Source organism: Labrus bergylta, chromosome 8, assembly GCF_963930695.1.
Source record: "Labrus bergylta chromosome 8, fLabBer1.1, whole genome shotgun sequence".
NCBI classification, from domain to species: Eukaryota; Metazoa; Chordata; class Actinopteri; order Labriformes; family Labridae; genus Labrus; species Labrus bergylta.
The window spans coordinates 7,796,312-7,813,998 of record NC_089202.1 but is presented as its reverse complement, the minus strand read 5'-3'; the positions used below and the strand labels follow the sequence as shown (position 1 = coordinate 7,813,998).

Sequence of the window (17,687 nt, the reverse complement as noted above, 5' to 3'; positions counted from 1 at the left end):
AAAAACTCATACATGACTCGAGAAGTTACATAAGATTGTACTGTGAATTGTCATCCAAATTGCCAGACATTCAAAATGTGTGAAATATATATGACAAATTTGAAAGGATTGGCAGATCATAAATCTTGATCTCCTCTTGCTTATTGCATGTTACAAAACAATTTCCACAGACAAACACACAACATAGAATTTCTCGCACCAGTTGTAGCATTTAGTGTGTTCACAGTTTTAAAAATAACCAGCCTGTAGTAAGCAGCTGTCAGGACACTGTCTCTGAGCTGAGCCCTTGTGTGTGTACATTGTGTGTGTGTGCGTGTGCGTGTGCGTGTGCGTGTGTGTGTGTGTGTGTGTGTGTGTAGATATATATATATTAATCCCAGTGGCTCTGTCAGCATCTCCAGTGTTGAGTCTGTTTAGACATGTCTGACTCTGTAAAGATGAAATGGACACCTGGCACAAAGCAAGCATGTAGAAGCCTGCCAGACTCATTAGACATAAAAAGATTATTAAGTTGTGCAAACATGATCTTAGAGCTGATAATTACTTGGATCCTACAGTCAGCTATCTGATTATTCAGGTTATTTTGAACAAGAATAATTACTTATTCACATAACATTGGACGAGAATTGTGTATCACCAAAGATGAAAGATTCTTTAAACAATTACCTATTTCAGCACATCCATAATGTTAAGAGATAACTATATTTGATGGAAATTGATTCTGAGATGGACCTCTGCTTTCCCTACCTACCAAAGGTCATGGTCAAGTCATGCTTCTTCTTATTTTTGATTGAGGTATTGTTGTGCATTTTTTATAAACCAGTTCCGACACATGTTGTGTCCGTATGCCAGCTATTGTTGTCTCTATTGCAGTTCCAATGCCATTACAATTATCTGCTATCCAAGCCATACCTCTTTATTACATCAGTGTTTATCCTACTCACCTGACTGCACCTACAGTAGGTTTAACATTAATTCATTACAGAGGCACAACCACAGTCTCATTTTTCCCACTTGTGCCGTTTGTAAAAAACAAAACTGTATGTTGAAGTAGCCCAGTGGGTCTGAGTAAGCTGCAGCCTTTTTGAAGCTTAATGATTTTTGATCCCTTGGTAGTCATAGAGAGGGGAAGGATGGGGCTTCTGAAATTAAGGAGCTTATGTGTGCTGAATTAGTGTGGGTGTGATACAAAATCCCACATCAAAATCCAACATATGCATTTTCTGTATTTCAGAATATCTGGGTTTAACAAAAAGGAAAATAATCAATGAGGTATTGCTACATTTAAACCTACTTGTGTAGCTGTTTAGAAGCCTTCTCTCTGACCTCTATCCATGCCTAGCTTCAGCCCATTGTATAACCTCTCCCATTAACATCAATGCCGCCCCTCCTTATGGAATTGCTTAGTTCCACTGAGCCCATATGTGCCAACAATGAGTTCAGCTCCTGAAAATAACTTCCAATCCAGAGATTTGTGTCTTCTTCCCTTTGAACTATCTGCACTGCACCTTTTAGTATGTTTCAAATTAAATGTCAGTTTAACAAAAAATTGACTCCGAAACTTGAAAACCACACAACACAACACATATTGTACAAATTGTTCATGCTATGTTGCTGTGTGTTGTAAATATTCAGCGCAACATGGGGCTGTAAAACCCAGATGTCTCTGAGAATTTACCTTACCGTTTGTAGTCATCTGGTAATGCACTTGGTGCGTGTGTTAATCCCAGTCACAACTGTTACCTGTTATCTATGCCTGTCATTGTAAAAGGCACGGATAACATACTCACATATTGTCAGTGTTCTAACTACTCAGTCATGGTGGTTAATAGTTTTAGAACGATTAACAGCTGAGTTAAATGTACAACATGCATGGTAATAATTTGAGTTGAGTATGTCCATGAAGCTGACAATTGACTAAATATGGAAGTAAAACAACAGGGTTGATGAAGTCTAAATGGGTGATAGAGGGTTAGTTATGTGTGCATACATGAATTAGATAATGAAGATTTATGTCATCTTTCAATTGGAATTGGAGTGCTGCTGCACATTAACAAGGATCTGTGCGTGTGAGTGCTGAGTTGGTGGATACAGAGGAAAGCACATGTACTACATATTTGTTCTTGTGTGTGTTGGTGTGTGCATATGCATGCCCTGGTTATTTCTCAATCAGGCCTCTGTTCCCTGACCCTCATCCCCTTTTACTGAGTGACGCTAGGCCATATAATTACTCTGAACCAGCACACACTCTGTCTATTTAGACTCAAATAAAGGACTGATCCAGTTGAGGAGTTTAAAATGAGTAGACAGTCAGGTTCTGTCTTGCCTTTTTCCCATTTGAGCTGTGCACAGTAACTCTATAATCCAGAAAGGTTTACCTGAATGCAGATGTTCTTTGACTTCACATGTTTCAAGACAAAAGTGACATTTTCCGTTGTGAATGATCATGACACATTGGCTTTCCAAACCAACCATGGAATGCACTGAACTTGAGACTTTTGTGGAACATTAGTTTGATTCTGCCTGTATTTTCCCATTTCTCTAAGCATGCTCTGTGTGCTCCGTTATGGACAGAGCCCCATACAGCTCAGGAAGAAAAAAATTAGGCCCTTTCCTCTTTGCCCCTCTCAGTTCATGGCTTGGCCTTTTGTTACAGAGCAGCTTTAGATCCTGAACTAGCCCACTGTCTCAATGCCCTCTCTGAAAGGGCTCTGTCCTCTTTCCAATTTCAGTCCAAGACCAGCCTGGCCGTATACATTTCCTGTCCGCTGTCCGCTGTCCGGCCCAGACCTAGATCCCATCCTCAGACGTGTTGCCTGCCTCTCAATTCCCCCTCTGTTCTCCTCTGTTCTCCCTGACCTCATCCTGGGAATCCTACAGATCACTGGAACCAGCAATTAAACTACTTAATGGGTCGAATAAACAAAACAAAAGCATAGATTCAATGACTAGTCCAAGAAGAATATGCACAGAGATGCATGCAAAGCATAAGCAGAGATTCAATCATATAGACTAAAATACTCTGTCTCATGGACAATATATTCTCAAGAAGGATTTAGAGCTGGTTGTCCTTTCTTCTGTCTAAAAATGTACAGGTCATGCACTCAAACTCTTGTCATTTCTTATGGTAGACTCACTTTATTTGCCTTTTAGTTTGCACTATAAAACACATTAACATCAATAATACAGGGAAATGTCTTGAAAAGATTTACCCTCCACCATTTGCTTTAACACACACATATGTCCATGGACACCACTAATTCAGAGTTAGGCTTCAAAATGCACTGGTGAAGGAGTGAAGTGACGCAAATAAGTGAGTGTATGTTTGTCTTTGAATGTGTGCAGCAAAACCTGTTTGACACATTCCTCTTGGTGTATGTTATTTAGAATGAGATCAGAGTAAGCTAAACACCTGAGTGTGTTTTACCTGGAAAAGCAGCAGAGAATCATCCATGCACTTGACTTTGCGTGCATGCAGTGTGTGTCCACTAAAGAGGTTGTGTGTGTTAGCGCTGTTTGCTCTGTTTTTGTTTAAACATAAACCCTGTTAGACCGGTGAGCTTTAGATTTGAAATATCTGACATGCATGCAAAGCAAAATTCAAAACACTCCACAGACTTTCTGAGGTGACTTGATAAGAATCGATTAAGCTATTTTCCCAGTTGAAACTACTTTCTTATTGCAAAGATGTTTCTATATATTCACTAATAACATAAAAGGATTAGATGCAGGTATAATCTACCTGCTTACGTGTGTGTGTGTTCCTGGAAAACTGAGGGCAACCAAGCTGGCCTGCTCTGTCTACAGGAGTTTCCTCTACACAATAGTGTTGTTTGTGTGTATGTAATTGTATCTGCCGAGTGCACGTATGTATATCTGTTTAAAGCACGTGTACGAGGGCTTTGCTCAAGGGTGTCTGTGTTGTGGCTCTGTGTGCTAATTTTAGGTTTCTCTCTTAACACTTAACACAAGACCACATCCCAGCAGCCAGGCGGTGACCCAACACAGTGTGCTTTTGTTCTACACGGCCATGCACACACTTACAGTCTCACACTGGGTTTCACAGGGATGTTAAGGCTTACTCACACTGCTGCTCTTTTACTTCTCACTTTAAGATTTAGATTTAGATTTTGATTCAAAGGTCACAGATTTTTATTTTAACAGAGACAGCCACGAAATCAAAATTAAACAAATTAACCATTCGTGACAAGGAAGTAACAAGTCATCTTATGAACTCGTTTTCTGTTATCCTTAATATTAAAATACTTTCCCTAGAAGCAAATTCATTTAAGGTCGCTTGTCCGAATGTGTCCCTTCCTTCTCTCAGCATATTCTAGTTTTTTTTCCCCACACTTAATATCTCGTTGTCCTCCCTTCCTATGTACAGTCTTACCTCCTGCCTGTGCCCAGGCTGTCGAGGCCAGGTGTAAACACAGCCGGTCTTTGACAGCAGTACCCAACCCTTTTCTGTTAGTCACCTAGAACTTCCTGCTCTGTTAAAACTTCCTCCAAGGACAAAAAGTATTTTAAATGATGGAAGGTCTCAGACACAGAGAAGACCTATGTTAGAATGGGGAGAATAAACACTTTGTAAATGTGCTCAGATTGTCAAGTGTCTATGTGTCAGGCTTACAAATAGAGTGCAACAGCTACACATTTGCATGAACACTTATGGATGCACAGATGTAAATAGCACAGCAGGATACCTTCATCAGCTTGTTGCTGTATGACTTGTCAGGTGAGCTTTCTGCTGCAGAATGAGTAGAAAGGTGATCTTGGAGGATGTATAACATCTCTCAGTCCATCCCAGTCACATTCAAGTAAGTTAAGGTGACATTATATTATGAAACAAATGTGTCTCATTATGTCCACATAAAATAATATTAGGCTTAATGTTTTGTTTAATTCTGGATGACATGTCACATGTTGTCCTTTAGATTGATATATTAGGTATTTATAATTGAGTGTGTGAGATAATACAGCCATTGTGTTGGTTGATACATGAGTAAATAATGGTTAAATTCAGTCCATTCAAGTTACTCAGTCAGCAGGTTGACTCAGTGAGAATTCAGTGTCTGGATTGTTCCCCATCGTCCCAGAGACACTTCATAAAACACTCTGAATGAATGATGTGTGTGTGGGTCTCTGTGTGTCTCTAAGTGTGTGCGTGTGTGTGTGTATATAGTGAAAGTGGGTAGACTTTTGGGTGGTGAATGTCTGCTCACTAACTTTTTGACAAGCTAGAGAGCCCTTACACATACACACACACATGTAGACTCAAAGGCTATGACACACACATAGTAGATATAATCTGGTGGGGCCAGTGTTGCAAACAAGGCAAGTGTTGTGTTGTTCTGACAAACAGTTCAGTCTCTTTCGTGTCGGCCTGGTTTGAATTATCACCAGTATCTCCAGGACTAAAGGCCTCTCAGTTTCTCTCCCTGCAGGGGAAGTGGAGGTCACAGGCACATTCATATATGGTAGTAAGAGCAGAGGGTGAGAAGCCAAACCTGTAGATTTTTTTTCTATGCCTTGCATGACTTCGAGTTAGTGGCAAGTTAGACTCAAACCTGATCACCTTTGTGATCTACATTTTTACAACGGTTGTCTATTATTCAACTTTGTTAGAAAAAGCTTTTGAGTCTGAGGGCGTACTGACATTAGCCAAAGTCCAGTTAATTGGACTAGTGTGAGTGCTCTGTACCGTGCTCAAGCACAGTACACTTCCTTGGCCTTAGCACCGTTGGAAGAGGTGAGCTTCAGAACAGTACAGTTGTTCATGAATGAGGACAAGCACAGGTTTAAAGCGTGGACATGATGTATAGACTGTTCCTCTCAAAAATCATTTAAACAATAGCGGCAAAGGGTACACATTGGTCCAATGCAGACGTCGAAAGCTTACTCAAAATGTGTTGTCTTCCATGTATTTATGGAAGTTATACTGTTTCTTTTCTAACCTCTTTATATCTAGGCTGTATTTGATCATTATATTGTAACAAATTAAAAGCACATCAGGTTTTTGACTGAACCTTAACTTTTTGTAGACCAAAACAAATATTGGCACTTCTCCTCTTTCTGAATGATGTAACTTTTATCTCATCCTCCTGACTTGTCTTTTCCAAAAAACTTTTACAACAAGCCTACACATTGTTTTAATTTAATTGTTGATTAGAATATTGTATGTGTGTTTTGGTTTAGCAGACAGGAACTTGCATATAATGCATAATTTGATGCACGTTGTCTATACGTGTAAATGTATACCAACATTTGGATGTAAGTTTGCTAATAAAGTTTTAAATCTATAAAAAATATGTTAAAATATTGCCTATAGGTGTAAAACAAAGACTGACTGATATCAGATACATTTTAAATACATATATCCTTGAAGGAATCATTTCACACTTTTCCTAGTGCTTATACAAAGGAAAATATAATACAGACTCATGTTGTTTCTTGTGCACACTCATGAAAACGGCATGATGGCTTCTGTTCAAATACCTACAAAAATCAACAGTAGCTTCCAAGTTAATCTCTTTCATAAGTCCTTTTTGACAGTTTTGACTAACCAAACTCTTCTCCAGGCCTTTTTGAAGAGCTTTTCTATGGGCAAGTACACACAGGATCTTAACTCTGTCTCTGAATAAATCTTCTCCAACCTTATTACTTGAATTACCTGCTTTCCTCCTTGATTTAAATACATTCATGTTGTTACAAAGATTTTTCTGGGGTAGTGTAGGTGATACTTTCACCTCAGAACTAGCTGGAATGTCTCTGCCATATTCACTGTTCAAATAAATACAAAATTGCATTTGAAGCTAAATGTGAGATATAATAATAATAATAATAATAGATATTATAATGCTGTGTCGTTAGTCATGCATAAAAGACGAACATGACTCAGACCTTAGGTGGTTTTGTTGTTGCGTCAAATATGACCCTCTGTCCTCTTCATGGTAAATGATTAACTGGGACACCAGACTTTATGCACGTCTTCCTGACCATACTGTAATTTTATTTTACCCATGGTCACCAAGAAGGGCATTTTTATTGTCCAATAAATCTGCTGAAAGGATGAGGTTAATGATTTTTGCAAATCTCTATTTCTGCCCTTAGCCCCTGAAACACGTTTCCAAAAGACTCTAAAATGCTTTTAAGCAGTGTGAATGCTAAGTGTGAATGTTGCAAAAAATGATTTGTTTCAGAAGGTATGTACTGTCACCTCAGCTGTCCATACCACAAACAAAAATGGCAGTACTCAACCTAAAAGCACTAAACTGAGTCCATGGGTAGAGGTCCTAATAAATCCTTTCAGTCTATCTGTCTGTGGAATGTGTGTCAGACCAGAAAGGGAGATTAGAGCAAAAGTGGGACACCAGAGCCCAGAAAGAGCAGCAGTGGGCTCTAGGGTAATCTAGTATATCTCTTGTTCTCTTTCAATCGCTCGCTTGCTCTCTCTCTCGTTCTCTCGCTCTTTCTCTCTCCCTGGTTGTCTTATGATTAGACCCTCTCTTTGGGGGCTTGAATTGTTAGAGGTTGGGAGCATTCTCATGGCTGCTGTTAAGCTGTGATATACTCTGTAGAACAATATGAATGGTAATGGTTATTGCCTAAAGCTCTGTATTTCAGCTATTTTACCAAAAATAATTATATTTTTGTGTTTAAGCTTTTACAGGGAATGTGTTTGCCCTTTATACAATGCCTTTAATGAGAAGGAATAATATAATGGTTCTTGTGGTTATTTATATCCATTATAAAATCCATTCGTCCATTTCTGTCTCATCAAAAATCCAAAAGCCCCCTGGGTATTTTAGCTAAGCGCTCACGTGATGATCAACTACCTTCTTCTATATGAGGGAAAAAAAATGTATTTACTGTTTTATAAAATGCCTGTCTTTAATTCAAATCAAGTCTAAGTATATTATTTAAATACAAAGTTGTGAAACATAGCTCAGTATACAGTCAATAAAGATTACAAAAAGAATTCTCCAAAATGCTTTATTTCCACTACGAGACTCCTATCAACATTTATTTTTACCTTGATGTTGACCGCTTATTGAACTGGCTGAATGTTAACTGACCGGATTAACTCAGGAACTGTGTTAACACGATGGTACTACATTCACGGTGACATCAGAGACAAGTTGTGGGACCAGAAGACTCAAGCTCGAACAAAAAGAAAAGCAACAAAACTTAGCAGAGCGCAGAAAGTTTCAGGGAGCAATAGAGAACTAGATCAGAGTGAGAGAAGCTTAAGAGAAAAATCAAAGGAATACAGTAGAATAAAAGGGGGGGAGGAGATGAAAGTCCTCCATGACCTACATTTGTATTCAAATCTGCAACTGAAGCCAACATATTCAGTTATGACGTAGAAGTGTAAGACTACAGCTATCCAGTTATCATAAATTAGCATGTCAAGTCGGTCTGGAGACTTTTTGCCAGCCTTGGATTTCTATCTAGAGACCACCCTCATACTTTTCTCTTGTACTCTTCTTGTATAATGTAAACTGGCTTACTTCTGCTATTATTGAAAGTATTTTTCCCTGAGGCTTTTACTGAAGCCCTCATTTACTGCTGTTTTTTTGGGGGGTTTCTGCAATCACTGTGGTCTTCAGCAAGTGAAACACCTGCTCAGATAGACTGAGGTCAGGGTACTGACCAGGCCACTCAAGAAAATCTTACTGTTTGGCCACAAAACTCTCAATTTTGTGGCACTCCTCTGGTTAATAATAAATGAAAGGGCTTATAGGCCTTATGGTGTGTATGGGATGTGCAGCAAGTGTGATAGGAGAAGGAATAACTCACACAGAACACAAACGCATTAAGGAAAAGGATGGTGGCATTTTGTAGACAACAGTAATGAACTCTTGTCATTGTATTTGGTTTCCATTCATTGCCTTAGTATTACTTCAAATCACAGTGCAGAGAGACAGAAATGGTTAGAGAACAGATGGTAACAAGAATGGAGAAGTAAGGGAGAAATGCTGATTCCCCTTATGCCGCCAAATAAGAGAGAGACACACAGAGAGCAATGTATACATTTATCATCTATACTTAATCGTTTATGTCTGGCCTCAAGACTGGATGTAACATGCTGTCCCTCTAAAATCACTCCCACTATTACAATACACTACATAGCTGGCCCAATGCCAATGACGAATGTTGTCAATAAGCTCCACGCCCAGCAGTCATTCACTATACCTGCGTAACTACATGCAGATGTCAGCCTGCAGTTGTTCTGGTGCGTCATTTGACTATGATGCAAACCATTTACAAACAAATGATCAGCCCTTCCCTTTGACGTATCTTCTCTCCTGTCAGTGTTCAGTAAATATGAGGCTTTGTCTCAAGAGTTAAATGCCTGTTAAATTAAGTTGATTTATAGTTTCCGTTCCTCATCATTTACTTTTCTTTCAACAACTCTGCTCATCCTCTCCTCCTCTCCCCTCTGCCCATCATTTTCCTCCTCCTGTCTGTGAGTGACAGCTGCTGTGAGATGTAGTCAGACAGTCCAGAGTTTTTTGTGTGTCAGCAGTGGTCACACTGCAGCAGGTGCGTGTGTGTTTGCTCGCCCACACATTGCATGTGTTGGTGCCCCATAGAGACTAGACCTGCTGTGTGTGTGTGTGTGTGTGTGTGTGGTGCCTTTCTGTCAACAGCTATTGGTGATTAAAGAGATGGGCCTGGTTCCCATGGTCGCCAAGCCGTCTATTAGAGCAAACTATTATAAGCCCTTGACCTCTTAAACTTTGAAGATTGCTATCGGGACATCTTTCCTTAATTAACCCCTTTTCATAGTTTATATATTGACTGTAAAGCGAAACCAATTTTTGTTCAATCATTTTACTTCTCTTTTTTCCTACAGTCAGTCATTCTTTTAGCTCACTCTGAGTAAAAAACAACAACAACACAAATCGCCAATTGGTTTAGTTATAGTAGAAATAACTGTAGAGTTACTGTATAGACTACCAGACTGGCAGAGCAGGATATAAATCAATGAATGAAATACTAGCCTGGGTCTGTGCTCTGTGGGTGGCTCCATCTGGGCATGCCAACTGCTCAACTCAGTGTGTGTGCTAGTGCATGTGCATGTGTGTGTGATTCAGGGTCTTTTTAAAAAAAATACAATTTACAAGTTTTATGCCTTTAACCCTGAACAGAAGAACTGTTGTTTTGTTACAATTTGTTGACAAAAACACTAGTGACTATTTTACAATTACCATTATGAGTTACAAAAGCAAGTAAATATCCTTGTTGCCTTCTGAGAAGCTTACTTACTTGCCGCTTATGGAGTACTCTAGGAGATCATTTTTTGTCATTCAAATTAAAAAACATAGTAATTCTACACTTCAATGAGCAGACGACTTAATCTAAAGCTATGTACATTAGAGAGTAGGACAACACTAATCCATTCATACACCACCACCGAAGCAGCTGGAGCAATGCAAGGTTATTTGTCTTGCCCAAGGACACATCAGACATGTTGCTCAGCTGGGGATCAATCCCTCGACCTTCCGGTTGAGAGGCGACGACCCTAACAGCTTTAATGGTTCTTCCTTTTTAAGTACATCATCATACCTTCTTCTAAAAACAAAGGCTGAGACGTAAACATAAATACCAGTACATCTTTGTGGTATTATTGCCTTTATTAGTCACAGGCAGCAATGAGTTTTTTGAAGGTTATTGCTTCATGGCACAGGGTAAAGCAAGTTCAACCAACATATTGAAGATCATTTTTTGGTTTGAAGAGATACAGCTTTGTTCGTTTCAAGCCCAACATGAAGAAGAGTAATTTTAGCCAGTTTAGTGTGGATGCAGCCTTGGTGTTTTACCCAAGCTCTCTAATTAGCCAGTGAACACCTCCCTTACCTCTGTCCAGCTGGTTGTGTGTGTGTGTGTGTGTGTGTGTGTGTGTGTGTGTGTGTGTGTGTGTGTGTGTGTGTGTGTGTGTGTGTGTGTGTGTGTGTGTGTGTGTGTGTGTGTGTGTGTGTGTGTGTGTGTGTGTGTGTGTGTGTGTGTGTGTGTGTGTGTGTGTGTGTGTGTGTGTGTGTGTGTGTGTGTGTGGGGTTTCAAGTCTCTTATCAGTGTAACCACTGGCCTATATTTAATAGCAACCATCTGGTGTCCATACTGAGTTGCTTTTAGCTAGCAGGCCTCTTTGGTTTTCATGTGAAAAAACTCTGCAGCCCAATAACTCTCTCTTTCTCTCCACTTCTCCGTCTCCCCTTTTTTCGTTTTTGGATTAATCCTCCTTCTCTCTCACTTCATATCAGCTTTCCCTCCATCCCCTAATGACAAGCTGAGATCTGTGTTATGAAAACAGCCTGGCTTTGTTTTTTTCCTCATGCTCTTAAGTGGGTTTACCAGAAATATACCATGGACCCTTTTTTTCTTCCTATAAAATCAATTTGTGCATTTGAAACTTTGAGTCTGGATAGTTTGGTCCACATTGATCATCACAGAAGAAGTAGAGACTCACCATATTATATGGGTAGATTTGAATTATCAAATCACCATAGAAATATCATAATCCACCTTTTCATTTACACCAACACAGACCGGGAACTTTTGGTAATACATTCTCAAGCAACATGACACAAAATCAGTTAGCTTTGGGAAGCTACTTTACCCTTTAAGTGAAGTTGCATTGCCCTCTGCCTTTGGGGACATTTTTCTTCAACCTCATAATACATGAGACTTTAATGCGAGTTTGGTGAGAACTATAGAGCCGCCCGTCACCCACAGACTTCTTTGGCAATGCACTGTTATGTATAGAGGCTGCATATCATTTTAAAAGCTAATATTGAAACCACTTAAATTGAGTGCCTTTTAAAGCTGTATCAATACATTAATACATCCCTATATAATCTATGGGCTTTCAAAATGCTTTCTTTCTAATACTCTCTTACAGAGTGCTTTCACACAGAGACAGACACACTTCTTTGTCAGCACAGTGTGACATTCCAAGGAACAATCTGGAGGGGGTTGATGACACACCAGACTTGGCAGCTTGACTTCAAATTGCCATACTAGCTCTCTCAGTCCAGTGCACACACACACACACACACACACTAACACACAAAGACTGTGGAAACCATCACCTCTGCTCTGTCACAAATATCCTTTTAGACTGTGGAATACACTGGTTCCAAATGAAAACAAAGCTCTTTTTATAGTAATGTAAGAAGTAGCTGCTTTATAGCGTTTCAAACTGGAACACATGTATCTAGGAATAATTTTTTGTATATAAAATAATCTATCACTTATTAAGTATTAAGATTATTAAGACAGGTTAAACAATTTAAAAACATCAAAGTATCGTAAGTCAGATAAAGCCAAGGCCGTAAATGAATTAAGTTACCTTGTCATTCATGCTGTAGGACATGGTGTTGCTTTAAGTCCTGTACCTTTTTTTTTGCCAGTGCTACTTGCTCATCTGTTTGAAGAGTGTTGTTGGTGCATAGATAATTACAATTCTCTAGAAGCTATCGACTGACAGCCAGCTATGCCACTTTGCACAGAAACACCCCACATGCACACACACACATGCAAGCACAAACACGCACTCGCGCACACACACAAAAACACACACAAAAACACACACATGCAAGCACACTCTCTCACACACACAAGAGCAGTTCAGTGAGGCAATTGAAGCTTGCTTGCTTGCTTGCTTGCGTGTGCGTGTGCGTGTGTGTGTGCGTGTGTGTGTGTGTGTGTGTGGTAGACAACTGGAGAGCCAAAGTAGCTACTTCTATCACGGGGTCACTTGCTGCCAGACAGGGTCGATGATATGTGTTAGCAGCCCCTTTATCCTGAGAGCAACAAAATTAGTCTTTCCAAAAAAAGCAGGTTGGCCTGATATCATCCTTGGGCTGGCATGCTTACTTTTAACACTTCTTCGTATTCCATGTACTATAATATGTGAGTTTATAGTGAGTGATATTCCAGAGAAATTTGCAGCATTGGCTCCAGCCATATTGATTCCCAACCAGCTGTGCACATTGAGTACGTAGTATTTTTGAATTATTGGAATGAAACACATTTTTAAAATTATATGTTGTTATGATGTAAACACTATTACCGGTAGTTGCAAGACTTAGCTAGCTTGATCAGGGTTTTTTTTCTTCTGGCCTCGCTGTGGCACTGAGGCATCCATCAGCCACACCCTCTACAACAACAAGCAATCATAGTAAGGGAGAGTAAAGCAGACGAATGGATGGATTGGATGACAACAAGTCAACACAAGAATGAATGAACATTATGGTGTTTATTTTACAGCATGTTGTAGTCACACCCTCTGCCATTACAAGCTCACACAGTAAAACAGGAAAGGATAGATGAATGGATAGAGGGAGAATTTAGAAGTCATTATGGCCTCACTGAGACTGACATTCAATTCTGTATCACTGAATGGTAGTTTTCATCTAGAATATCTTAGTTTACTGCATCCCTCTATTTCACTGTTACAGTTATTCTGCTTTTTCCACTGCTGAGCAGTGAAGAGCACCAGAAACTTTTTCAAGTATTAAAGAAGAGCTGGATAGATGCTGATTGTCTCAAAAACCAGTTCTTAGACAAACTGTCTGTTCATAATCGAAGTCAAGCGTTTTAGGTCAGTGTGGCATTTAAACAGCTCAGTGAAAGAGACAGAAGCAAAGGAAATTAAACAATAAAAGTATCTACTTTGCATGTTTTGCAACACTGGTACCAAATATTCTAAATCTATGTAAAAAAAAAAAAAATTGATCACAATCTTTTTATCTGCATATTTCACTGAGAATATTGCAAAACCAATTCAATTTCAATTAAAATGTTTTAATGTATTAATTCCTCTTGTGTTATGTAAGGAAGAATAGCTTGTTGCATTTGCTTCGTCCAGTTTAGAAGACTGACAAACTGTGTGTGTGTGTGTGTGTGTGTGTGTGTGTGTGTGTGTGTGTGTGTGTGTGTGTGTGTGTGTGTGTGTGTGTGTGTGTGTGTGTGTGTGTGTGTGTGTGTGTGTGTGTGTGTGTGTGTGTGTGTGTGTGTGTGTGTGTGTGTGTGTGTGTGTGTGTGTGTGTGTGTGTGTGTGTGTGTGTGTGTGAATCTGATTGTGAGTGGGTGTGAGTGAGTGACAGTTCTGTTTGTGTGTCTCTGCATGCATCAAGGACTGTGATGACTACAGAATGGCTTGCTCTGTTGGAAGGGATTCACACTTCAAATCAGATCATCACACACACACACACACACACAGACACATACACAGAGTGAGTCTCCCTCTGTGAGTGATGCAATGAACAGAATGTCATAAGTTTCATACACGATCTCTGTGCCCCCACCTTTCCTTTTTCTCTCTAAAGAACTTTCACACACACTCACACTGTAGTGCCTAAACCCCACGGAGAAACCAACTAGTCCTACTGAGCATCCAGACAATAGTTCTGTCAATCACTGTCAGTTCCCTGCTTAGCTGTCAGCCTGAGGCCTTTGGTGGACAGATAGTTAGCCTGTGAAGGAAACCCACATTTAGCCTCAAGCACAATTACTTGACTCCAGCTTCAACTCCCCATCACTTCTCTTGACCTGAATATATGTGCAATTCGTATGTCAGTGTTTCCCACTGATTCTCACAGTTCTCATCCACAATGAAGGGACAGTGGGGTCAGTGAGTGTTACAACTACACCTTTTTCCAAAGCCTGCTGCTTAACCCTACCCTATTACCAATACGTTTCAGTGATTCATATTTGAGGTTTGGTTGAATATGAACATTAGTGCATGCTATCATTAATGATCATGTTGTAATTTTATTTCAAACCTTTTGTCTTTCAGGTGGGACCAGGGACATTGGATCAGCGTTGACCAGAATGTGTATGAGACATCGCAGCATAGAGGCTAAACTCAAACAGTTCTCCATGTAAGCAACATTACACATTTGACCTTCTCTCTACTTTCCTGCTTTACAGACTGTCGACATTTATAAACATACAGGATCTGATATGATATATCCCTCATGCAATTTTGCTGAATGCTTGGCGGGGATGTAAATGGGGTTGGGTAAGAGCAGGGTTTTCTTTCCCTATAAATTTAATCAAAGTGGTTTGGCTGAGCTAAATAAGGACAGTTAATCAGGAGTTTATGTGTTTAAAAAAACGTCCCCTCCTCACACATTTACAGTTTGGTAATTTCAAGTGATAAACGTTTAGCTTTTTTTTTGTTTTTTTTTTCACTTCCAACAAAAATATCAGCACTATAATGATAAATGTTCAAAGGTAACTTTCTAGTATGGTTAGAGTAAATTTCTTATTACAGTGTTCTCCATATTAGTAGGTCACAGTTAGCATACTTTCACCATTGAATAGTGTATATAAATAAAGTTTTATTTTACCTTTTCTTGACATTCAGTGTGTGTGGGTGAGAATGCCACTTGTTGTGAAATGCTGGGAAAGAGACGATTTGTCTGGCAACACAAACATCAGTAATGTTTCAGTGTAGTCCACACACCACAGCTCTTCCTCTCTCTTTCCATCACACACACACACACACACACACACACACACACACACACACACACACACACACACACACACACACATACACACATTATGTAGACAAGGGGCGCTCTAATTTTGGGTGGCATTTCAGTACAGATTCCACTTGGATCTCCATAGCAAAGGCTGGACACAGGGGGGCTGTGGTCACCACCCACCCACTGACACACACACTTGAGAAATGTCTGCAAGAGGGAGAGGTCTAATTTTAGTTGTGTGCATTAAGCCTTCAGCTCCCTACTTCTCATACCCAGCCTCTTTAACACTCACAAATACAAGACGGGCAGTGTTAGGTAATGATTGACAGACAAGACTGCACCAGTTTCTTACTGTGACACTCATTGGTTTTTTGCTTTCTCTCACCTTGTTAATGATTGACAAAAAAGGCCATACAGTGTTAGACAGAAATTCCAGACTTAATGATTTTTATGTCTGATGGTTTGTCTGCTAGTTTATAAACAGGTGACAGACTGACAAACCGTGCTCAGCATGCCTGTAAAACATGAAACATAAAAGGAAAGGAAGTTTCTGGATGGTAAACATATATGCCTCATGTGTAGTATTGTTATTTGTTTATTTAAAATAAGATAGTTTATCCATGTATCACTCAATGAGTTTTTCATGTTGTTTTTAAGATATTTGTTGGACTTTTTGCCTTTAATGGATTGGACAGATATAGAGTGACAGAGAATGTGGGGAGAGAGAATGGGGGATGAAATGTACCAAATGCTGACAGGACCAGGATTCGAACCTGCGGCCATATTTTTTTTTTACTGTACATATATATATTTTTTTTTTACTGTACATATGATTGTTTTTTTACTGTACATATAATTGTTTTTTTTACTGTACATATAATTTTTTTTTTTACTGTACATATCTTTTTTTTTTTACTGTACATATAATTGTTTTTTTTTACTGTACATATAATTTTTTTTTTTACTGTACATATAATTTTTTTTTTACTGTACATATAATTGTTTTTTTTTACTGTACATATAATTGGTTTACAGAATCAAACTGACCTCAGATTAAATAACAATATTTTGCTGTTAATCACAGGGTCTTCCTTGAGGGTCTGATCAATCCTCTACAAGAACAGGTGGAGGATTGGAAGAGAGGAGTCAACACTTTGGACAAGGACCATGCTAAAGGTAGGATACACAAATTAACTTCATCATTTCATATATCAGACAACATCTTAAACAACTTAAAGCAATGCAAGGAACACGTTTTCAGTAATAATGTTATTTCAGCAGCTTACTAGTTATTATCGAATTATGACCGCAAGAAGAGGTTAGGAATGGGATATTTTCTTCTGGGAAGATAGACTTGTGATAAAACTAAACTGTCTGGTGCAGTAAAAATGTGGGGGGGGGGGGGATGAAATCAGTGCTACAAAGCAAGATAAATTCCAAAAAAAGGGCTTTGTCATACCCTTCTGCCCAAAGGGTTCAAATTCTTCAACACCCAGAATGCACAGGGCTCGTTGCCTTCCAATGCCACTCCCAGGCCCTTCCCAAATGGATAGGCTTTAAAGGTGCTTCTGGTGGGTGGGTAAATGAAAGTACAAAAGTTTCCGCTTGCTGACCTCTCAGAGAACAAAATAGTGCGTAGACAACGTATGTTTTTTTAAATTGCAAGGTGAAATGCACTGCAGTATAAAGATTTTCATCAGTACACAGTTTCTACAGCACCACCAGCTGTCCCGGCTCAAGCTGGCTATTTCTTTCTCTCCTTACCTGCTGGGGTTGCTTCACCCTCCACAGCATCTAGCTCCTCTACACACAGTCATTCCACCACACTGTATTCTGCTGTGTGCATAAGTAGCCCCAAATGTCTGACTCCAACTTTACAGTAGTAAGATCGTTTTCCTCCATATCCACAATAAGACTGTGGATAAGACAATAAGCCTCTCTTAGAGGCATCTCTCCGCAAAAAACAGTACAGGTTGTAGTACAAGAAGACATATGAAAACTCTGCTAGGTGAAGTTTTGCTGGTACATGGGAGCTTTCTTTGCAGTTAACACTGAGGGGAGTAAAACATTGTTCATTAACATATGATATCAATATACACGTAGCTGGTGGAAAATCAGCACATTTCCCCTTGAAGGGTGTCATACTTTTCTTTTGTCCCACAGAATAATACCAAGTGTATG

General features: G+C 39.4%; 1 protein-coding gene across 5 annotated transcripts in view; it reads left to right on the top strand.

The window, feature by feature from the left end:
* The window catches only part of LOC109984416 (protein MTSS 1), a 47,716-nt gene that overhangs the window by 13,979 nt on the left and 16,050 nt on the right, over window positions 1–17,687 (top strand). For all 5 annotated transcript variants that reach the window (XM_020634559.3, XM_029277489.2, XM_029277488.2 and 2 more), the window contains exons 4-5: window positions 14,810–14,894; window positions 16,591–16,682. In XM_020634559.3, coding sequence (XP_020490215.1) covers window positions 14,810–14,894; window positions 16,591–16,682 — 177 coding nt within the window. The remainder of the gene's footprint in view (window positions 1–14,809; window positions 14,895–16,590; window positions 16,683–17,687) is intronic.